General features: G+C 37.4%; 1 protein-coding gene and 1 long non-coding RNA gene across 6 annotated transcripts in view; one reads left to right on the top strand and one right to left on the bottom strand.

The window, feature by feature from the left end:
- CLEC2B (C-type lectin domain family 2 member B) overlaps positions 1–23999 on the bottom strand; it is a 37594-nt gene that overhangs the window by 6410 nt on the left and 7185 nt on the right. The window contains exons 2-4 of one of the 5 annotated variants that reach the window (XM_032254378.1): positions 23538–23703; positions 22989–23061; positions 8948–9028 (exon numbers count right to left, since the gene is read on the bottom strand). In XM_032254378.1, coding sequence (XP_032110269.1) covers positions 8948–9028; positions 22989–23019 — 112 coding nt within the window. In that variant the 5' untranslated portion in view covers positions 23020–23061; positions 23538–23703. The remainder of the gene's footprint in view (positions 1–8947; positions 9029–22988; positions 23062–23537; positions 23704–23999) is intronic. The other 4 variants (XM_032254382.1, XM_032254377.1, XM_032254379.1 and 1 more) reach the window with 4 other exon arrangements.
- LOC116534180 lies at positions 12834–23956 on the top strand. Its single transcript, XR_004261617.1, has 3 exons — positions 12834–13052; positions 19729–19730; positions 23946–23956. It is a non-coding gene; the product is annotated as an uncharacterized LOC116534180 (long non-coding RNA).

Raw genomic sequence — 23999 nt, 5'->3', positions numbered from 1 at the left:
TGAAATAAAATGAAATTCTAGCATTATCTAAGAGTAATCCAAATAATAATTTGTATTAATCAGTAATGAATCTAGATACTTGATTTAATCTACAAAGAAGTAAGAAAAATAATAAAACAAAATGCAAAGTAAGTTGAATTGTTTGTTATCAGCTAGGTATCACCATCACTGTATAGCATTGTGCAAGCCAATGAATGGAACTCGCATGAGATTTGGAAGTAAAGAAGAAGATATAATTTCTGTAGACCATGAGCATGGGAACTTCACAGGTCTTTCCATGTGTTCCCCTATTGCAGTCTTGTTAGCTTCTTAGGCTTTCTTCCAAATGCGTTAGTGCATTATGCCATATTATTGGTCATCATTTCTCTTTCAGCTACACAGCCCCAGTCTTCAGTTATGCATCAGTCCCAGATCTCCCCACATTCATGTTGTCCCTAATTTCTATATGAAAGCCTTATTGTCATAATTTGTGTTTGTTTTTTGGAACACACCCAGACTGAGTCAGTTTTTGGTACCAAACATAATTCTAAGGAAACAGACCTTGAGGATGAGATATGGTGTTAGTTTTTCCATATTCACTCTAAAGCCATTGATCCAACTACCAGTTAGAAATAGGATGCTGATTTGGTTTAAAGTCTATTTTACAAACAAGAAAAAAAGAACCAGGATGCTGATGACAGTGGAGCACAGTGGCAAAATAATTAGTTGAATTATTACCTATAGTCATCTGGGGCCAAGGGTCTACAGAAGATAAAATTTTATATGCATACACAGTGTGTGTGTGTGTGTGTGTATATATATATATATATATATACACACATGTATGTGTACGGATAAGTGTGTATATATCTATATACACACGTGCATATATATCTCTCTCATATACTGTCTAATAAAAGTTAGTGTTTGTATTACTCTTACATAATGCTAGGATTTCATTTTATTTCATTTACCTAGAAATGGTAAAGGTGACCTACACAAGTAGAATAATTCTGGTGGCTCCAGGAAGGCCTATACATCACTGAAGTTGAAGTTGAAGTTGAAAGGAATATAAATGCCCTAATAAATCCTCAACTACTGTCATTTGACCTAACATGACAAGACATAAATTGTTTTTCAACCTATCATATGATAGACATACAAATTTTGCATTGACCATAATCTTTTACATTAAGATCCTGTCTGTCTTCCATGGTCTCAAAACACTGTAGCATCCAGACTTATGGGATGCAACTAAACTTGTGAGATACAGCAGCTCTCTTAAAGCTTACAGGAAAATTTATTGGCTTAAATTTATGTTTTTGAAATGATGAAGACTTTTTGAAATGATAATTATTCTATCTTACAAAGTTAATAATAGTGATAAAACCAAAGTAGAGAGACACAATTTAAAAAACAAAAAGAACAGAAATCAATTGAATAAAAAGTTAATGCCAAACAGAAAAAAATTTTAGTCATAAGATGACTTTTGTTGAATACTCTAAAATAAGATTGATCACTAGAAAAACTAATTTAAAATGATTTAAAAGTGAGAGTAAAAACACAAATTAGCAACACAAAGAATGAAAATGTAGAGAAATTTCTAGAACACAATTTAACATAACTGACAAGATAAAAGTAGTATATCTAAACAATACTATATTTTATTAAAAATTAAATCTTTAATTTAAAAAATTACACTGAAAGAAATCTCCCAGTCCATATGGCTTCTGTATAAATATTTCTAATCATTTAGGAAAGGCATAACACCAACGTTATACACACTCTTTCAGAAAATAGGAAAGGAGGGGATACTTTCCAACCAAATTTAAGAAGCCATTATAATCACATCAATACCTGACAATAGTATTAAAAGAAAGAGAAATTATAAGTCAATCTCTTATGAATATATGTGCATGTATCTTAAACAAAATACAATTCAGTTAATTGAAAAATATTAAAAGGTTAATTGATTGTGATCAAGTTGAATCTATCACAGAAATTGAAGATTATCTTAATATAAAATCTGTGTAGTTCAACCTATTAGCAGAAAAAAGAGATAAAGTATCGCAATAGATCAAGATAAAGCATTTGATATTTAAATTAAAGAGAAGTAAAGAGAATATCTTTAATCTGGGAAATATTAAAAATGTTTTCATTGATATTAAGAATGAGACAAACATGTAAGCTGTCACTACTTATGCTCAACCTTGTACTGGAAGCTATAGCCAGTAAAATAAGGGAATACAATGAAAAAAAAGGCCTAAGGATTCCAACAGAATAAGTAAAACAATTATTATTGGGAGAGAATCTAAATTTTTACATAGAACCTGCGAAAGAAACTGAAGACAATTTATGAAAATGAATAGTTAACTATAGCAAATTTGCTATATGAGGCTCACATAGATATCTATTAAATACATATAGACAATTTTTATATGCCAGCAACAGACTGAATAGGAAAATAGAGTTAATAAAAATACTTCTATGCTACTTACAATTGCATTATAGAGCACTGAGTCTTTTAAAAATAAATGCTGAAAATGACATGTGTGAAATCTATTCTGAAAGCTATAAAAAATTGCTGGCAGAAATTATGGAACACCAAATGAATATTTTAAATGTATGATTCAATATTAAGATAATGATTCCATGAAAATTGACTATGGTATATTGAAATCTCAATCAAAATTACAGATAATTTATATGGCAGCATAAAAGATCTAAAATGCTCCAGGCAAACTTGAAGAAGAAAATAAAACTTTTAAAAGATTTAAACAACCAGACATCAAGACTTATTATAAACCTGCTGTATTAAGACAGAATGATACAGATACAAAGATAGATAAAATAGAGTAGCTTATTATAATAAAACTTTAGCAAAAATGATCTTCAGCTACACAGTTGATTGATGACAAAGACCAGCTGTGGTGAAGTAGGGAAAGTATCATCTTGTTAATAAGTTGTTTCAGGTTGAAAGATTACCTAAATGGGAAAAAATGCATGCTAATATCTATCTCTTAATATTTATAAAATTCAACTTTAAGAGGGCTATATTTTGGAAAGTGAAATGAAAGTAGAAACCCTACAAAAATATTTTTATGTCTTTGAAGTGAAGTGAATTTCTTAGAATGAAAAACATAGATACGGTGACAATAGACAAGGACACAATTACACTACTTTAAAACTCAGAAGCTCTGTTGATTAAAAGGCATGATAAAGAGAGTAAACTTAAGCTTCATAGTTAAAAAATATATTGGCAATACCTCTAAACTACAGTCTCATCTAGAATATTAAAGAATTCTTATACTCTTATGAACTAAGCAGAAAAGACAGCTAACACACTAAAATATGGGCAAAGTATTTAAACATTCCCATAAAAAATATTACACCTAAATCAACAGTAATTATGAAGGTACTGAACAGTATTGATCACCAGAAAACCGTCAAAGCCAAAATTGGGTAACATGCACTTATCAGAATGGCAAAAATTGATAAAACCAACAATAAAGTAATAACGTGGCATGGAGCTATTGGCATTGTCATACACCTCTGCTGAGATTACTATTTATGGTAAATCATATTTGGGTTAATCTATGAATATTCTGTGCTTAATAATTCTTCTTATAAGTAAATATCATGTTATATCCAGTATTCATTAAAAGACAAAAAATATAAAATATATAATATGCAGTTGTTCAAAACCACCCAAATTGCAATAGTCAAAATGTGGCACAACCCAAATGTTGATGGAAAGTGAAAAGATAGATATGGTCGTATATAAAAGACATATATGGTGGTATGTACATAACAGTGGATGCACTGTAGTAAACACCTGCTAAAACAGCCTTGGACCAACAGCTTATCTTCTGCTTTTGTACAACAACTAGCTAAAAATAATTTTTTTTAGTTTAGATTATTTATTTATTTATTTTTATTATACTTTAAGTTCTGGGGTACAGGTGCAGATCCTGCAGGATTGCTACATAGGTATACACATGCCATGGTAGTTTGCTGCCTCCATCTGCCTGTCACCTACATTAGGTATTTCTCTTAATGTTATCCCTCCCTAATCTCCCCACCCTCTGCTATTTCTCCCCTGGCCCCCAACCTCCCAACAGACCCCAGTGTGTGACGCTCCCCTCCCTGTGTCCATGTGTTCTCATTGTTCAACACCACTTATGAGTGAGAACATGTAGTGTTTGGTTTTCTGTTCTTGTGTCAGTTTGCTGAGAATGATGGATTCCAGATTCATCCGTGTCCATGCAAAGGACGTGAACTCATGCTTTTTTATGGCTGCATAGTACTCCATGGTGTATATGTGCCACATTTTCTTTATCCAGTCTATCCTTGATGGACACTTGGGTTGGTTCCAAGTCTTTGCTATTGTAAACAGTGCCGCAACAAACATACCTGTGCATGTGTCTTCGTAATAGAACAATTTATAGTCCTTCGGTTATATATCCAATAATGGGATTGCTGGGTCAAATGGAATTTCTATTTCTAGATCCTTGAGGAATTGCCACACTGTCTTCCACAATGGTTGAACTAATTTACACTCCCACCAACAGTGTAAAAGTGTTCCTATTTCTCCACAGCCTCTCCAGCATCTGTTGTCTCCAGATGTTTTAATGATCAACATTCTAACTGGCATGAGATGGTATCTCAATGTGGTTTTGATTTGCATTTCTCTAATGATCAGTGATGATGAGCATTTTTTCATATGTTTGTTGGCCACATAAATGTCTTTTTAAAAGTGCCTGTTCATATCCTTTGCCCACTTTTTGATGGGGTTGTTTGTTTTTTTCTTGTAAATTTGTATTAATTCTTTGTAGATTCTGGATATTAGCCCTTTGTCAGATGGGTAGCTTGCAAAAATTTTTTTCCCATTCTATTGGTTGCCAGTTTACTCTAATAATTGTTTCTTTTGCTGTGCAGAAGCTCTTAAGTTTAATTGGATCTCATTTGTGTATTTTGGCTTTTGTTGTCATTGCTTTTGGTGTTTTAGTTCTGAAGTCCTTGCCTATGCCTAAGACCTGAATGGTACTGCTTACGTTTTCTTTTAGAGTTTCTATGGTGTTAGGCTTTATGTTTAAATCTTTAATCCATCTGGAGTTAATTTTTGTATAAGGTGTAAGGAATGGGTCCAGTTTCAGCTTTCTGCACATGGTTAGCCAGTTTTCCCAACACCATTTGTTAAACAGGGAATCCTTTCCCTATTGCTTGTTTTTGACTGGTTTGTCAAAGATCAGATGGTTGTAGGTGTGTGGCGTTGTCTCTGAGGCCTCTGTTCTGTTCCATTGGTCTATATCTCTGTTTTGGTACTAGTGCCATGCTGTTTGATTACTATAGCCTTCTAGTATTGTTTGAAGTCAGGTAGTGTGATGCCTCCAGCTTTGTTCTTTTTGCTTAGGATTGTCTTGGCAATGTGGGCACATTTATGGCTGCATATGAAGTTTAAGATTTTTTTTTTCAGTTCTGTAAAGAAGGTCAATAGTAGCTTGATGGGGATAGCATTGAATCTATAAATTATTTTGGGCAGTATGGACATTTTCATGATATTGAGAACTACAAAGCACTGCTCAAGGAAATAAGAGAGTACACAAACAGATGAAAAAACATTCCATGAGCATGGAAGAAGAGGTCCTTCACATCCTTTGCTAGTTGTATTCCTAGGTATTTTATTCTCGTTGTAGCAATTGTGGTGAATGGGAATTCACTCATGATTTGGCTCTCTGTCTGTTAATGGTGTATAGGAATGTTTGTGATTTTTGCACATTGATTTTGTATCCTGAGACTTTGCTGAAGTTGCTTATCAGTTTAAGGGGATTTTGGGCTGAGACGATGAGGTCTTCTAGATATACAATCATGTCATCTGCAAATAGAGACGATTTGACTTCCTCTTTTCCTAATTGAAAACACTTTATTTCTTTTTCTTGCCTGATTGCTCTGGCTAGAACTTCCAATACTATGCTGAATAGGAATGGTAAGAGAGGACACCCTTGTCTAGTGCCAGTTTTCAAAGGGAATACTCCCAGTTTTTGCCCATTCAGTATGATATTGGCTGTGGGTTTGTCATAGATAGCTTTTATTATTTTGAGATACATTCCATCGATACCTAGTTTATTGAGAGTTTTTTAGCATAAAGGCTGTTGAATTTTGTCGAAGGCCTTCTCTGCATCTATTGACATAATCATGTGGTTTTTGTCTTTGGTTCTGTGTGTGATGGATTACGTTTATAGATTTGTGTATGTTGAACCAGCCTTGTATCCCGGAGTGAAGCCTACTTGTTGGTGATGGATAAGCTTTTTGATGTGCTGTTACAATCAGTTTGCGATTTTATTGAAGATTTTTGTATCTATGTTCATCATGGATATTGGCCTGAAATTTTTAGTTCAGTCTCTGCCAGGTTTTGGTATCAGAATGGTGTTGGTCTCATGAAATGAGTTAGAGAGGATTCCCTCCTTTTGTACTGTTTGGAATAGTTTCAGAAAAAATGGTAGCAGCTCCTCATTGTATGTCTGGTAGAATTTGGCTGTGAACCCATCTGGACTTGGACTTTTTTTTAGTTGGTAGACTGTTAATCACTGCTCAATTTTGGACCTTGTTTTTGGTCTATTCGGGAATTCAGCTTTTTCCTGGCTTTGTCTTGGGAGGGTGTAAGTGTACAGAAATTTATCCATTTCTTCTAGATTCACTGGTTTATGTGCATAGAGTTGTTTGTAGTCATCTCTGATGGTAGTTTGCATTTCTGTAGAATCAGTGGTTATATCCCCTTTATCATGCATCTATTTGATTTTTCTCTCTTTTATTTTTTATTAATATGGCTAGTGGTCTATTTTGTTGATCTTTTTTTTAAAAAACCAGCTCCTTGATTTACTGATTTTTGAAGGGTCTTTTGTGTCTCTGTCTCCTTCAGTTCTGCTCCAATCTTAGTTATTTCTTGTCTTCTGCTAGCTTTTGTATTTGTTTGATCTTTTTCCTTTAGTTCTTTTAATTTTGATGATAGAGTGTTGATTTTAGACCTTTCTTCACTTCTCCTGTGGGCATTTAGTGCTGTAAATTTCCCTCTAGACACTGCTTTAAATGCGTCCCAGAGATTCTGGCATGTTGTGTCTTTGTTCTCATTGGTTTTGAAGAACATCTTTATTTCTGCCTTCATTTCATTATTTATCCAGTAGTCATTCAGGAGTGAGTTGTTCAGTTTCCATGTCGTTGTGTGGTTTTGAATGTGTTTCTTAATCCTGAGTTCTAACTGATTGCACTGTGGTCTGAGAGACTGGTAGTTATGATTTCTGTTCTTTTGCATTTCCTGAGGAGTGATTTACTTCCAAGTATGCAGTCAATTTTAGAGTAAGTACGATGTGGTGCTGAGAAGAATGTATGTTCTTTGGGTTTGGGGTGGAGAGTTCTGTATATATCTATTAGGTCTGCTTGGTCTGGATCTGAGTTCAAGTCCTGGATATCCTTGCTAATTTTCTGTCTCATTGATCTGTCTAATATTGACAGTGGAGTGTTAAAGTCTCCCACTATGATTGTATGAGAGTCTATGTCTCTTTGTGGGCCATTAAGAACTCGCTTTATGTATCTGGATGCTCCTATATTGGGTGCATAGATGTTTAGGACAGTTAGCTCTTCTTGTTGCATTGATGTTTTTACCATTATGTAATGCCCTTCTTTGTCTCATTTGATTTTTGTTGGTTTAAGGTCTGTTTTATCAGAGACTAGGATTGCAACCCCTGCTTTTTTTTTTGCTCTCCGTTTGCTTGGTAAATCTTCTTCCATCCCTTTATTTTGAGTCTATGTGTGTCTTTGCATGTGAGATGGGTCTCCTGAATACAGCACACTGATGGATCTTGACTTTTTATCCAATTTGCCAGTCTGTGTCTTTGATTGGGGCATTTAGTCTGTTTACATTTAAGGTTAATATTGTTATGTGTGAATTTGATCCTGCCATTTTGATACTAGCTGGTTGTTTTGCTCATTATTTGATGCAGTTTCTTTATTGTGTTGATGGTCTTTCCCATTTGGTACATTTCTGCAGTGGCTGGTACTGATTGTTCCTTTCCATGTTTAATGCTTCCTTCAAGGGGAAGGAAGGCAGGTTTGATGGTGACAAAATCTCTCAGCAGTTGCTTGTCTTAAAGGATTTTATTTCTCCTTTGCTTATGGAGGTTAGTTTGGCTGGATATAAAATTCTGGGTTGAAAGTTCTTTTCTTGAAGGATGTTGAATACTGGCCCCCACTCTCTTTTGGCTTGTAGGGTTTCTGCCAAGAGATCCACTGTTAGTCTGATGGGCTTCCCTTTGCAGGTAACCCCACCTTTCTCTCTGGCTGCCGTTAGCATTTTTTCCTTCATTTCCACCCTGGTGAATCTGACAATTAAATGCCTTGGGGTTGCTCTTCTTGAGGAATATCTTTGTGGTGTTCTCTGTATTTCCTGGATTTGAATTTTGGCCTGACTTGCTAACTTGGTGAAGTTCTCCTGGATAATATCCTGAAGAGTGTTTTCCAGCTTGGATTCATTCTCCCCATCATATTCAGGTACACTGATCCAACGTAGATTAGGTCTTTTCACATAATCCCATATTTCTTGGGGGCTTTGTTCATTTCTTTTCACTCTTTTCTCTAATCTTGCCTTCGTGTTTTATTTCATTTAGTTGATCTTCAATCTTTGCTACCCTTTCTTCTGTTTAATTGATTCAGCTATTGAAACTTGTGTATGCTTTGCAAAGTTCTCGTGCTGTGTTTTTCAGCTCCATCAAGTTGTTTATGTTCTTCTATAAGCTGGTTATTCTAGTTGGCATGTCGTCATGTAATTAATAAAATGTATTCATTGGTACCAATTAAATGTTATCATGAATAATGGGAAAAGAATGAGATACTGAGAAAAGATTGTAACTGAGACAGAAAGGAATAGGATCACACATAGAATATCCTGAAAAACAAAATAAAGAATGTAACTTACCTATTAGTACCATGATAGCATTAGATATTATTATTAAAATAGCACCCACTATGAAACACTTTTTATGTCTGTTCATAACACCTGAAAAATAAAAATAAAGACATTTAGGAGATTTCTGGCTCCAAAATGATAGCACAAAAGCAAGTTGGCTTTAATGAAAGCCAACTTTCAGAAAACAACAACAACAACAACAACAAATTAGTGCTGTATTGTCACCAACAATATCCCAGAATTCAAATATGAGAAAGAGACAGTTCCTGGAGCCACAGAAAAGTGAAAAGACAAACAAACAAAAAACACTGTACTGAAAATAAGAGAATTAGACTTCCATATCCATGATGTCCCTCCTTGCAATCTTCCCAGTACCCAAGTGCATGGCAACATCATTTCTATACTGAAAAATGTGAGATCAAAATGGATAACCAGCTTCCCCACAAGCTGGACTTCCCTGGCAGGAAACTTGCCCCTGCCCAAACCCTTGAGAAACATCAGGCATGCCTGAAGAGAGATATACCTCTGAGGACAAGCAGAGACAAAGTGGTGAGGAAGAACTACCATCCCCAGTACCAGAAACTCTGCTGTTACCTGGACAAAGAAGATGTCAGCTTAGAGGGGCTGCCAAGCAACATTATGCTATAGGAAGTTCATTCCACAAGTTCTGTGGGCTGGAATTCTAGTCAGTCTTCCAACACTACTGGCATACCCCTTTGGAACCTCACCCATTTGGTATGGGTGGCACTCTGATTGTTTACTAGGATCAAGACAAACATGGGTTAAGGTACCATGTAGTCATAAAAAGGAGGCAGAAACATAGTCCCCCACCCCCCTAAAAAAGTCAACAGGTAAATTACAAGGAACATTTAAATAAATATATTCAATATAAACCAAAACAAGCCGTATAAAATCCTTCAACACAAAAACATAGATGCATACCCATAAGAAATAACAGCAAACAGGGAACTGTGATATCCTCAAATGGAGAAAGTTGGAACCAGAGACAGACGTTAATGAGATGGCAATATTTGAGCACTTGTACCAAGCATTCAAAACAGTAGTTTTAAGAAAACTCAGTGGTCTCTAAAATAACACACAAAAATTCAGAAATTTATCAGAGAAATTTAACAAAGGGATTGAAATACTTTTTGAATATCAAAAAAATACTGGAACTGAAACATACATTTGCTTAACTGAAAATTTTATTAGAGTCTCTCAACAGGAGAATGGATCAAGCAGAAGAAATAATCAATGAGCATGTAGATGGGCTTTTGAAAATACACAAGAAAAGGAAAAAGAATAATAAAGAGGAATGAAGAATGCCTACTTGTTATAAAAAAATTGCTGCAGAAGACCACAACTAAGAATTATTGGTGTTTAAGAGAGAGTCCAGCCAGAGCAAGGGGTAGATAGCCTATTCAAAGGAATAATAATAGAAAGTATTCCAAATCTTGACAAAGAGATATTCAGGTAGATAAAGGTCAGAGAACACCAAACAGATTTTAACCCAAACAAGACTACCCTAGGCATATAATAAATAATCCAACTCTCAAATGTCAAGGACAAAGAGAGGATCCTAAAATCAGCAAGAGAAGAGAAGCAAATAACACCTAAAGGAGCTCCAATTTATCTGACAACAGACTTCTCAGTGGAAACCATACAGGCCAGGAGGAACAGAGATGATGTTTTCTTTTCTTTTTTATTTTATTTTATTAAAAAAAAAAAAAAAAAAACGAATGAAGGAGAGAAAGACAGAGGAAGAGGAAGAGGGAGAGAGAATGGAAGTATTGCTTTATTGCCCAGGCTAGAATGCAGTCTAAAAATGGGTACTGAAAACCTCTTTTCTACAATAATTGTGCTTAATAATGGAGACAGGAAAAAATGAGGAAAGAAAATAACAAAGAAGCAGCCAACCAATATTTCATTTAAACCTGTAAGTAGGTGTGATGTGGTGCTAATAAGAGTGTATATTTTGTGTATTTAAAGTGGAGAGGTCTATAAATGTTTATTAAGTTTACTTGTTCCGGATCTGAGTTCAAGTCCTGAATATCCTTGTTAATTTTCTGTCTCGTTGATCTGTCTAATATTGATGTTGAAGTGTCCCACTATTATTGTGTGGGAGTCTAAGTCTCTTTATAAGTCTTATGTATCTGGGTGTTCCTGTATTGGGTGCGTATATATTTAGGATCATTAGCTCTTCTTGTTGCATTGATCCTTTTACCGTTATGCAATGTCCTTCTTTGCCTCTTTTGATCTTTGTTGCTTTAAAGTCTATTTTATCAGAGGCGAGAATTGCAACTCCTGCTTTTTATTTATTTATTTATTTATTTATTTTTGCTCTCCATTTGGTTGGTAAATCTTTCTCCATCCCTTTGTTTTGAGTCTTTGTGTATCCTTGCATGTGAGATGGGTCTGGATGCAGCATACTGATGGGTTTTGGCTGTGTCTTTTGATTGGGGGATTTAGTCAATTTAAATTTAGGATTAATAATAATATATGTGAGTTTAATACTGCCATTTGATGTTAGCTGGCTGTTTTGCCGATTAGTTGTTGTAAGTTCTTTATTATGTTGATGCTCTTTATTTTTTGGTATATTTTTGGAAAGGCTGATACTGGTTGTTCCTTTCTATGTGTGGTGGTTCTTTCAGAAGCTCTTGTAAAGCAGACCTGGTGGTGATGAAATCTCTGAGTACTTGCTTGTTCACAAAAGATTTTATTTTTCCTTTGCTTATGAAGCTTAGTTTGGCAGGATATGAAATTCTGGGTTAAAAGTTCTTTTCTTTAAGGATGTTGAATATTGGCCCCCACTCTCTTCTGGCTTGTAGGGTTTCTGCTGAGAGATCTGCTGTGAGTCTGATAGGCTTGCCTTTGTGGGTAACCTGACCTTTCTCTCTGGCTGCCCTTAGTATTTTCTCCTTCATTTCAACCCTGGTGAATCTGACGATTATGTGCATTGAAGTTGGTCTTCTTGAGGAATATCTTTGTGGTGTTCTCTGTACTACCTGGAGTTGACTATTATCCTGCCTTGCTAGGTTGGGAAAGTTTTCCTGAATAATATTCTGAAGTGTATTTTCCAGCTTGGATTCATTCTCTTCGTCACATTCAGGTACACCTATCAAGCGTAGATTAGGTCTTTTCACATAGTCCCATATTTCTTGAAGACTTTGCTCATTCCTTTTTATCCTTTTTTCCCTAATCTTTTCTTCTTGTTTTATTATTTCATTAAATTGGTCTTCGACCTCTGATATCCTTTCTTCTGCTTGATCAATTCGGGTGTTAAAACTTGTGCATACTTCGCAAAGCTCTTGTGTTGTTTTTCAGCTTTATTAATTCACTTATATTCCTCTCTAAATTGTCTATTCTCGTTAGCATTTTGTCAAACCTTTTTTCAGAGTTCTTAGTTTCTTTGCATTGGGTTAGAACAAGTTCTTTTAACTCACAGAAGTTTCTTATCACCCACCTTTTGAAGCCTACTTCTGTTAATGGAACACACTCGTTCTCCATCAGGCCTTGTTCCATTGCTGATGAGGAACTGTGATCCCCTGTAGAGGGACAGGCGTTCTGATTTTGGGTATTCTCAGCTTTTTTAGGTTGGTTTCTTCCCTTCTTTATAAATTTATCCATCTGTCATCTTTGTAATTACCGACTTTCCAACTAGGTTTCTGAGTGGACATCCAACTTGTTGATTCCCAGTGCTGGAATCTGAGCAACCCACTGTGCTGGCTAAAACAGTGGTGTTAAGATTGATGGTGCTTTTCTGACTCTGCACCAAGAACCGCCAGGCCCAGGCACCAGCAAAACCGCTACGCTGGCCACAAGAGTCGCGCTGGTGACCCAAGGGGCTCCTCCACTGGGAATCTCCTGGTCTGTGAGCAACAAAAATTCACCTGAAAGTGTGGCGTCCTTTCGTTCTTTGTGCTTTCACTGGGAGCTACAATCCCAAGCTGCTAGTGATCAGCCATCTTGGATCTCTCTCCCTGATGTTTTCCTAAGTGCTGAAAAAAATAAAAATCTGCCATCTAAGAACACTGTATCCTACAAAGCTATCCTTCAAATATGAAGAAGAGATAGTCTTTCCCAGACAAGTCAAAACTGAGAGTATTCACCACCAGTCATATCTTACAAGAAATGCTAAAGAAAGTTTTTCAATGTGAAAGAAAAAAAATACACAAAAAGAAAACAGCTGAATATATATAGAATACACTGATAAAATTACATGTATGGACAAACCCAGAATAGTCTAATACTATGATTGTGATGCACAATCCACTGACATCTGTAGTATGAAGACCAGAAGACAAATCTATCAAAGACAATAATAACTGCAGAAACCTGTTAAGAGGTAAGGAATAAAAATATGCAAGCTGAGACAACTAAGTTAAAAAATGCGTGAGGGTGGAGTGAAAGTGTTTGTTAGTTTTGTTTCTATTCTTTTTTTTTTTCTTTTTTTTTTTTCCCATTTATTTATTTTATTGCATTTTAGGTTTTGGGGTACATGTGAAGAACATGCAAAATTGTTGCATAGGAACACACGTGGCAGTGTGATTTGCTGCCTTCCTCCCCATCACCTACATCTGGCATTTCTCCCCCTGCTATCCCTCCCCAGCTTCCCCCCAACTGACCCCAGTGTGTAGTGCTCCCCTCCCTGTGTCCATGTGCTCTCATCGTTCAACACCCGCCTATGAGTGAGAACATGCGGTGTTTGATCTTCTGCTCCTCTGTCAGTTTGCTGAGAATGATGGTTTCCAGGTTCATCCATGTCCCCTCAAAGGACCCAAACTCATCATTTTTTATGGCTGCATAATATTCCATGGTGTATATGTGCCACATTTTCCCTATCCAGTCTATCGTCGATGGGCATTTGGGTTGGTTCCAGGTCTTTGCTATTGTAAACAGTGCTGCAATGAACATTCGTGTACACGTGTCCTTATAGTAGAACGATTTGTAATCCTTTGGATATATACCCAGTAATGGGATTGCTGGGTCAAATGGAATTTCTATTTCTAGGTCCTTGAGGAATCGCCACACTGTCTTCCACAATGGTTGAACCAATTTACACTCCCACCAACAGTGCAAAAGTGTTCCTATTTCTCCACATCCTCTCCAGCATCTGTTGTCTCCAGATTTTTTAATGATCGCCATTCTAACCGGCGTGAGATGGTATCTCAGTGTAGTTTTGATTTGCATTTCTCTGATGACCAGTGATGATGAGCATTTTTTCATATGTTTGTTGGCCTCACGTATGTCTTCTTTTGAGAAGTGTCTGTTCATATCCTTTGCCCACTTTTGAATGGGCTTGTTAGTTTTTTTCTTGTAAATCTGCTTTAGTCCTTTGTAAATTTTGGATATCAACCCTTTGTCAGATGGGTAAACTGCAAAAATTTTTTCCCAATCTGTTGGTTGCCGATTCACTCTAATGATTGTTTCTTTTGCTGTGCAGAAGCTGTGGAGTTTGATTAGGTCCCATTTGTCTATTTTGGCTTTTGTTGTCAATGCTTTTGGTGTTTTGGTCATGAAGTCCTTGCCTACACCTACGTCCTGAATGGTTTTGCCTAGATTTTCTTCTAGGGTTTTTATGGTGTTAGGTCTTATGTTTAAGTCTTTAATCCATCTGGAGTTAATTTTAGTGTAAGGTGTCAGGAAGGGGTCCAGTTTCTGCTTTCTGCACATGGCTAGCCAGCTTTCCCAACACCATTTATTGAACAGGGAATCCTTTCCCCATTGCTTGTTTTTGTCTGGTTTGTCAAAGATCAGATGGTTGTAGAAAGGTTGTGTTGCCTCCGAGACCTCTGTTCTGTTCCATTGGTCTATATCTCTGTTTTGGTACCAGTACCATGCTGTTTTGATTACTGTAGCCTTGTAGTATAGTTTGAAGTCTGGTAGTGTGATGCCCCCCCGCTTTGTTCTTTTTGCTTAGAATTGATTTGGCTATGCGGGCTCTCTTTTGGTTCCATATGAAGTTTAAGGTGGTTTTTTCCAGTTCTGCAAAGAAGGTCATTGGTAGCTTGATGGGGATAGCATTGAATCTGTAAATTACTTTGGGCAGTATGGCCATTTTCACGATATTGATTCTTCCTAACCATGAACATGGGATGTTTCTCCATCTGTTTGTGTCCTCTCTTATTTCGTTGAGCAGTGGCTTGTAGTTCTCCTTGAAGAGGTCCTTTACATTCCTTGTTAGTTGTATTCCTAGGTATTTTATTCTCTTTGTGGCAATTGTGAATGGAAGTTTGTTCTTGATTTGGCTCTCTTTAAGTCTGTTACTGGTGTATAGGAATGCATGTGATTTTTGCACATTGATTTTGTATCCTGAGACTTTGCTGAACTTGCTTATCAGTTTCAGGAGGTTTGGGGCTGAGACGATGGGGTCTTCTAGATATACAATCATGTCGTCTGCAAATAGAGACAATTTGACTTCCTCCTTTCCTATTTGAATGCCCTTTATTTCTTTTTCTTGCCTGATTGCTCTGGCTAGAACTTCTAATACTATATTGAATAGCAGTGGTGAGAGAGGGCATCCTTGTCTGGTGCCACATTTCAAGGGGAATGCTTCCAGTTTTTGCCCATTCAGTATTATACTGGCTGTTGGTTTGTCATAAATAGCTTTTATTATTTTGAGATACTTTCCATTGATTCCTAGCTTATTGAGTGTTTTTAGCATAAAGGGCTGTTGAATTTTGTCAAAGGCCTTCTCTGCATCAATTGAGATAATCATGTGGTTTTTGTCTTTGGTTCTGTTTATGTGGTGAATTACGTTTATAGACTTGCGTATGTTGAACCAGCCTTGCATCCCCGGGATGAAGCCTACTTGATCATGGTGGATAAGCTTTTTGATGTGCTGTTGCAATCGGCTTGTCAGTATTTTATTGAAGATTTTTGCATCTATGTTCATCATAGATATTGGCCTGTAGTTTTCTTTTCTTGTTGAGTCTCTGCCGGGTTTTGGAATCAGGATGATGTTGGTCTCATAAAATGATTTGGGAAGAATTCCCTCTTTTTGTATTGTTTGGAATAGTTTCAGAAGAAATGGTACCAGCTCCTCTTTGTATGTCTGGTAGAATTCAGCTGTGAACCCATCTGGACCTGGGCTTTTTTTGGGTGGTAAGCTCTTAATTGCTGCCTCAACTTCAGACCTTGTTATGGGTCTGTTCAGGGTTTCGGCTTCTTCCTGGTTTAGGCTTGGCAGGAGGCAAGTGTCCAGGAATTTATCCATTTCTTCCAGGTTTATTAGTTTGTGTGCATAGAGTTGTTTGTAATAATCTCTGATGATGGTTTGAATTTCTGTGGAATCTGTGGTGATATCCCCTTTATCGTTTTTTATTGCATCTATTTGGTTATTCTCTCTTTTCTTTTTTATTAATCTGGCTAGTGGTCTGTCTATTTTGTTGATCTTTTCAAAAAACCAGCTCCTGGATTTATTGATTTTTTGAAGGGTTTTTTGTGTCTCTATCTCCTTCAGTTCTGCTCTGATCTTAGCTATTTCTTGTCTTCTGCTAGACTTTGAGTTTTTTTGATCTTGCTCCTCTAGCTCTTTCAGTTTTGACGATAGGGTGTCAATTTTTGATCTCTCCTTGTTTCTCATGTGGGCACTTATTGCTATATATTTTCCTCTAGAGACTGCTTTAAATGTGTCCCAGAGATTCTGGTATGTTGTGTCTTCATTCTCGTTGGTTTCGAAGAACATCTTTATTTCTGCTTTCATTTCATTGTTTATCCCGTCAACATTCAAGAGCAAGTTGTTCAGTTTCCATGAAGCTGTGCGGTTCTGAGTTAGTTTTTGAATTCTGAGTTCTAACTTGATTGCACTGTGGTCTGAGAGACTGTTTGTTACGATTTCCGTTCTTTTGCATTTGCTGAGGAGTGATTTACTCCCAATTATGTGGTCCATTTTAGAGTAGGTGTGATGTGGTGCTGAGAAGAATGTATATTCTGTGGATTTGGGGTGGAGAGTTCTGTAAATGTCTATTAGGTTTGCTTGGTCCAGGTCTGAGTTCAAGACCTGGATATCCTTGTTAATTTTCTGTCTGGTTGATCTGTCTAATGTTGACAATGGGGTGTTAAAGTCTCCCACTATTATTGTGTGGGAGTCTAAGTCTCTTTGTAAGTCATTAAGAACTTGCCTTATGTATCTGGGTGCTCCTGTATTGGGTGCGTATATATTTAGGATCGTTAGCTCTTCTTGTTGCATTGATCCTTTTACCATTATGTAATGTCCCTCTTTGTCTCTTATGATCTTTGTTGCTTTAAAGTCTAATTTATCAGAGATGAGAATTGCAACTCCTGCTTTTTTTTGCTCTCCATTTGCTTGGTAAATCTTCCTCCATCCCTTTATTTTGAGCCTTTGTGTATCCTTGCATGTGAGATGGGTTTCCTGGATACAGCACACCGATGGGTTTTGGCTTTTTATCCAATTTGCCAGTCTGTGTCTTTTGATTGGGGCATTTAGTCCATTTACATTTAGGGTTAATATTGTTATGTGTGAATTTGATACTGCCATTGCGGTGCTAGCTGGCTGTTTTGCCCTTTAGTTGAGCTGGTACTTGTTTCTTTATATGTGTAGAGCCTCTTTCAGGAGCTCTTGTAGAGCTGGCCTGGTGGTGACGAAATCTCTGAGTACTTGCATGTTCCCAAAGGATTTTATTTTTCCTTCACTTATGAAGCTTAGTTTGGCTGGATAGGAGATTCTGGGTTGAAAGTTCTTTTCTTTAAGGATGTTGAATATTGGCCCCCATTCTCTTCTGGCTTGTAGGGTTTCTGCTGAGAGATCTGCTGTGAGTCTGATGGGCTTCCCTTTATGGGTAACCCGACCTTTCTCTCTGGCTGCCCTTAGTATTTTCTCCTTCATTTCGACCCTGGTGAATCTGACGATTACGTGCGTTGGGGTTGCTCTTCTTGACGAATATCTTTGTGGTGTTCTCTGTATTTCCTGGACTTGAATGTTTGCCTGCCTTGCTAGGTTGGGGAAGTTTTCCTGGATAATATCCTGAAGAGTATTTTCCAGCTTGGATTCATTCTCTTCGTCGCATTCAGGTACGCCTATCAAACGTAGATTAGGTCTTTTCACATAGTCCCACATTTCTTGGAGACTTTGTTCATTCCTTTTTACCCTTTTTTCTCCAGTCTTGCCTTCCCGTTTTATTTCATTGAGTTGATCTTCAGCCTCTGATATCCTTTCTTCTGCTTGGTCAATTCGGCTGTTGATACTTGTGCATGCTTCACGAAGTTCTCGTGTTGCATTTTTCAGCTCCATCAATTCACTTATATTCCTTTCTATTTTGTCCATTCTTGTTAGCATTTCGTCAAATCTTTTTTCAAGGTTCTTAGTTTCTTTGCATTTGGTTAGAACATGTTCTTTAAGTTCACAGAAGTTTCTTACTACCCACCTTCTGAATTCTGATTCTGTCATTTCATCACACTCGTTCTCCATCCAACCTTGTTCCCTTGCTGGTGAGGAGTTGTGATCCCTTTTAGGAGGAGAGGTGTTCTGGTTTCGGGTGTTGTCATCCTTTTTGCGCCGGTTTCTTCCCATCCTTAAAGATTTATCCACCTGTCGACTTTGTAGTTGCTGACTTTCAGATTGGGTCTCAAATCTTTCAGATTGACGTTCTGCTTGTTGATGATGAGGTTATTTCTGTTTCTTGGTTTTCCTTCTGACAGTCTGGCCCCTCTGCTGTAGGTCTGCTGAGGTTCACTCCAGGCCCTGCTTGCCTGGGGTTCACCTGCAGCAGCTGCTGAACAGCAAGGGTTGTTACCAGTTTTCTTCTTCTGCTATCTTTGTCCCAGAAGGATACCCGCCTAGTGTCAATCTGATCTCTCTTTTATGAGGTGTCTTTTTGGATATATAGGGGTCAGGGAGCTGCTTGAGGAGACGGTCTTTTCTTTATAGGAGCTCAAATGGTGAGTTGTGAGCTCTGTTGTTGTTCATTCAGAGCTGCTGGGCAGGTACTTTTAGGTCTGCTGCAGCTGAACTCATAAACTGCTTTTTGTTCCCAGGTGCTCTGTCCCAGGGATTTAGGGCTTTATTTATGAGTTTCCGTTATGCTGCCGCCTTCTATTTTTTTTCCTTCAGACCTGCGCAGCCCAGCAAGGAGGCCGCCTAGTCACTGTCGGCCTATGGCAGCTTTGCTGAGCTGCTGTGGGCTCCGCCCCGCTGACGAGTGAACTTTCCTGCAGTCCTGTTTATATGGGTGTAGTTAGAACTGCTTTGGCGATGGTGGCCCGCTTCTGTTGGGGCGGAGTCTCTGCTGTGGCGGGTTGCCTTGGCAGCGGCAGGCTGCCTCAGCAATGGCGGGTTGCCTTGGCAATGGCGGGCTGCCTTGGTAATGGTGGACGCCCCTCCCCCACGGAGCTGGACTGTCCCGGGTTCAGCTGCGCTTGCTGTGAAACTCTCAATCCAGAGTTTCTGGTTGCTGTTCTTTTGTGGGGTTGGGGCCAGCAGAGCCTGATCGCCTGGCTCCCTGCCTCAGAGCCTTTTTTAAGTTGGTGTTCCAGTCGCCTGTTGAAGAGGCGCCGGGGTCTGTTTGTTTTCCCCTGCGGCCACTCACCGCGCTGGCTTAAACAGCGGCACTGAGGTTTGTGGCGCTTTTTTTTTTTTTTTCTGCCCTGGAATCTACTGTCCTGGTTCTCTGCTCAGTTCCCTTTTTGAACCAGTGTATGGGCGACTTCCCGTGGCTCCAATCGCCAGCCTAAAGGGCCCCCGGACCGGTGTATTTTGTACGGAGAACCGCGGCTCCGGGGCGCCGACAAAGCAGCGGCGCGGGGCAAAGCAGCGGCGCTGGCCGGTACAGCCGTGCTGGTGACCGTGGAGCTCCTCTGCCCGGGAATTTCCTAGTCTGTGGGCAATAAAAACGCGGCGTCCACTCACCCTCTGCGCTTTCACTGGGAGCTGCAATCCTGAGCTGTTCCTAAACGGCCATCTTGGATCGGATCCGGTCCGTTTCTATTCTTTTATGATATAAGTTGTTATCTCGTTAAAATAACTTGTTATATCTATGTTTTCATAAGCTTCATAGTAATCACAACACAAAACCTATGATAGAATCACTAAAAATAAAAAGCATCTAATATATACTACCAGAGAAAATTATATGACCACAAAGAATGACCACAAGAAAAGAAAACAGAGATAAATTTTAAAACAACCATAAAACAACCAACAAAATAGCCATAATGAATCCTTACTTAATAACACTGAGTTTAAATGAAGTCAACTCTCCAATTAAAAGGCAAAAAATGCAGGCCAGGTGCAGTGGCTCATAGCCGTAATCCTAGAACTTTGGGAGGCCAAGGCAGACAGATCACATGAGGTCAAGAGCTCAAGACCAGCCTGGCCAACACAGCAAAACCCCGTTTCTACTAAAAAAGTGTGATGGTGGATGCCTGTAATCCTGGCTACACAGGAGACTGAGACAGGAGAATCGCTTGAATCAAAAAGGTGGAGGTTGCAGTGAGCCAAAATCATGTCACTCTACTCCAGCCTGGGCAACATAGCAAGACTGTCCCCCTCTACCAAAAAAAAAAAAAAAGAAATGCAGGAGTAACTATACTTATATCAGATAAAATAGACTACAAATCAAAGACTACTTTAAAAAGAGTCAAAGGTCACCATATAATGCTAACGGGGTCATTTCATCAAAAGATATGACAGTTCTAAAAATCTATAAACCCAACACCAGAGCTCCCAAAAATATAAATCAAACATTCACTGACCTAAAGGGAGAGGTAGACTGCAATGCAATAATATTAGGAAATTTTAACACCCCCCTCTCAGTAACTGACAGATCATCTAAACAGGAAATCACCAAGAAAATATTAGAATTACACTGCACACTTGATCAAATATATCCAACTGACACGTACAGAAGCACTGCTGCAGAATACTCATTCTTTTTATCAGTACATGGAACAATCTGCAGAATAGACCACACATTTTAGGCCAAAAACAGATCTCAATATATTAAAAAAAAAAGTAGAAATCACATCAAGTATTTTTTCTTACCACAATGGGATGAAACTAGAAGTCAACAATTCGAGAAACCTCAGAAACTACACAAATATATGAAAATTAAATAACGTGCTCCTTAACAACCAAAGAGTCAATGATGAAATTAAGAAGAAAATTTTTAAAATTTCTTGAAACAAGTGAAAATGGAAGCACAATAAATCAAAATCTGTGGTATGCAGAAAAGCAGTACATAGAAGGAATTTTAAAGTAATAAATGCTTTTTTAAAAAAGGTAGAAAGACTTCAAATAAAGAATCTAATGATGACCTCAAAGGATTTAGAAGAGCAAGAACATACCAAAACCCAAATTAGTAGAAGAAAAGAAGTGATAAAAATCAGAGCAGAAATAAATGAAATGAGACTAAAAGTACAACATAGAAGATCAAGAAAACAAAAACAAAAAGCCACTTTTTAAAAAAGAAACACAAATCAGCAAACTTTCTACTAGATGAAGAAAAAATAGAAAAACACTGAAATAAATAAAATTACAAACAAAGAAATCAAACAAAAGAAAATGGAGACAAAACAGCCTATATCACATAGGGTCAGGCATGGTGGCTCATGCCTGTAATCCCAGCACTTAGGGAGGCTGAGGTAGAAGGATTGCTTGAGCCTTGGAGTTCAAGACTAGCGTGGGCAACATAGCAAGATCCTATCTCTATTAAGATACTACCACCACAAACAACAATAGCTGACACCACAAAAATACAAAGAATCATCAGAGATTATTATAAAAACTACATGCTAAAAATTGGAAATGCTAGAAAAAATGAATAAATTGCTGCACAAATACAATCTACCAAGATAGAACCATGAGGAAACAGAAAACCTCAATGAACCAATAATGAGTAATGAAGTTGAAGATGTAATCTTCCTATCTTTAGTACAGCAAAGATCAAGAAAGGAAGAAACAGAATATATGTATATGGCTGTCACCCTTTTTGGGATTGTCCATGCCTTAGTTCAGAACTTCTGTCATTGACATGGCATGGGGCAACTGGCATACTCATACACTTCTGCTGAGATTATCTACTATTTATGGCAAAATATATTTAAGTTAATCTGTGAATATTCTGTGCTTAATAAATCTTCTTATATCTCAAGTTATATTCAGTATTTATTAAAAAGGCAAGAAATGTAAAATACAAAGTTGTTCAAAACCATCTAATTTGCAATAGTCAAAATGTGGCACAATCCAAATATTCATGCAAGTGAAAAGATTAATATATGGTGGTATATACCTAGCAGTGAATGTATCTGCTAATACAGCCTGAGGCTAAATCAGCTCACCTTGTGTTTTTGTACAACCACCAGCTAAAAATATAATTTATATTTTAAAAATAAACAAAATAATTAATAGAGGAACAATATTTTGCGACACATACAATTTTATAATATTTACATTTCCATGTTCAATTTTATTGACACACAGCCATGGTCAATGTCTATGCATTTTCTATGGCTGTGTTTCTGTGCAGAATTCAGCAGTTGTAGCAGAGACTGTATGTCTAACAAAGCTTAAATATTTACTATCTGGCCATTTTTATTTAAAAAAAATTCAAAGTTTTCTATAATAGTGAACTTCTGCTACATATTATGACATTGAAAAATCACACCAGCATAATGTTGAATAAAAGGAAAAAGATACAAAGATGCATGCAAATTGCGTGCTTGTATTTATGATTCATGTAAATTACATACTGTATTTTATAGGTATTTAACTTTGATCATATTTATATAAAGTTTTTTAATAGCCAAAACTAACCTATAGCAATAGAAGTCAACATACTCATTAACATGGACAAGAAAGTGTTGAACAGAAGTGAGATTATCATGGTAAATAATTTTACCATAATAATTTTTGTATCTCCTGATGCCTTACATAGGTCATGTAATTAACAAAATTGATTAATTGTTACCAATTAAATGTTATTATGAATAATGGAAAGAGAATGAGATACTGAGAAAAGATCATGACTGAGACAAAAAGGAATAGAATCATACATAGAAAGCCCTGAAAAATACAATAAAGGATGTAACTTACCGATCGTTACAACAATACAATTAGATATCATTAGCACTGATTATAAAACACTTTTTATGTCGGCTCAGAACACCTGAAAAATAAACATAAAAACATTTAGGAGACTTCTTGTTCCAAAATAATGGTATAAAAGCAAATTGGCTTTAATGCCCCCCACGGAAAACAACAATAACAAATTAGTGCTGTGATTATCACCAGCAATATCCCAGAACTCAAACATGAGGAGACAGTTCCTAGAGGCACAGAAAAGTGAAAAAAGCAAATAAAACTCCATATAGATAATAAGAGAATTAGACTGACATATCTATGATGCCTCTCACTGTAATCTTCCTGGTACCCAAGTATATGGAAACATTGTTTCTACACTGGAAAACATGAGATCAAAATGGATAACCAGCTTCACCACCAGCTTGAGTGCCCTGGCAGGAAGTTTGCCCACCTGCCTTAACACTTGGAAAATCAGGGGTGCCCTGAAGGGAGACATATCTCTGCAGAGACAAAGTAGGGGGGCAAGACTACCATCCCCAGTACCAGAAACTCTGCTGTTACCTGGACAAAGAAGATGTCAACTTAGAGGGGCTGCCAAGCAACATTATGCTATAGGAAGTTCATTCCACAAGTCCTGTGGGCTGGAATCCTAGTCAGGCTCCCAACACTACTGGCATACCCCTTTGGAACCTCTCCCATTTGGTATGGGTGGCACTCTGATTGTTTACTAGGATCAAGACAAACATGGGTTAAGGTACCATGTAGTCATAAAAGGGAGGCAGAAACACAGACCCCCACCCCCCAAAAAATCAACGGGTAAATTACAAAGAACATTTAAATAAATATATTCAATATAAACCAAAACAAGCCGTATAAAATCCTTCAACACAAAAACATAGATGAATACCCATAAGAAATAACAGCAAACAGGGAACTGTGATACCCTCAAATGGAGAAAGTTGGAACCAGAGACAGACGTTAATGAGATGGCAATATTTGAGTACTTGTACCAAGCATTCAAAA

Source organism: Sapajus apella, unplaced genomic scaffold, assembly GCF_009761245.1.
Source record: "Sapajus apella isolate SASKATOON/1434 unplaced genomic scaffold, GSC_monkey_1.0 scaffold86, whole genome shotgun sequence".
NCBI lineage: Eukaryota > Metazoa > Chordata > Mammalia > Primates > Cebidae > Sapajus > Sapajus apella.
This window is presented reverse-complemented; position numbering and strand designations above follow the sequence as displayed.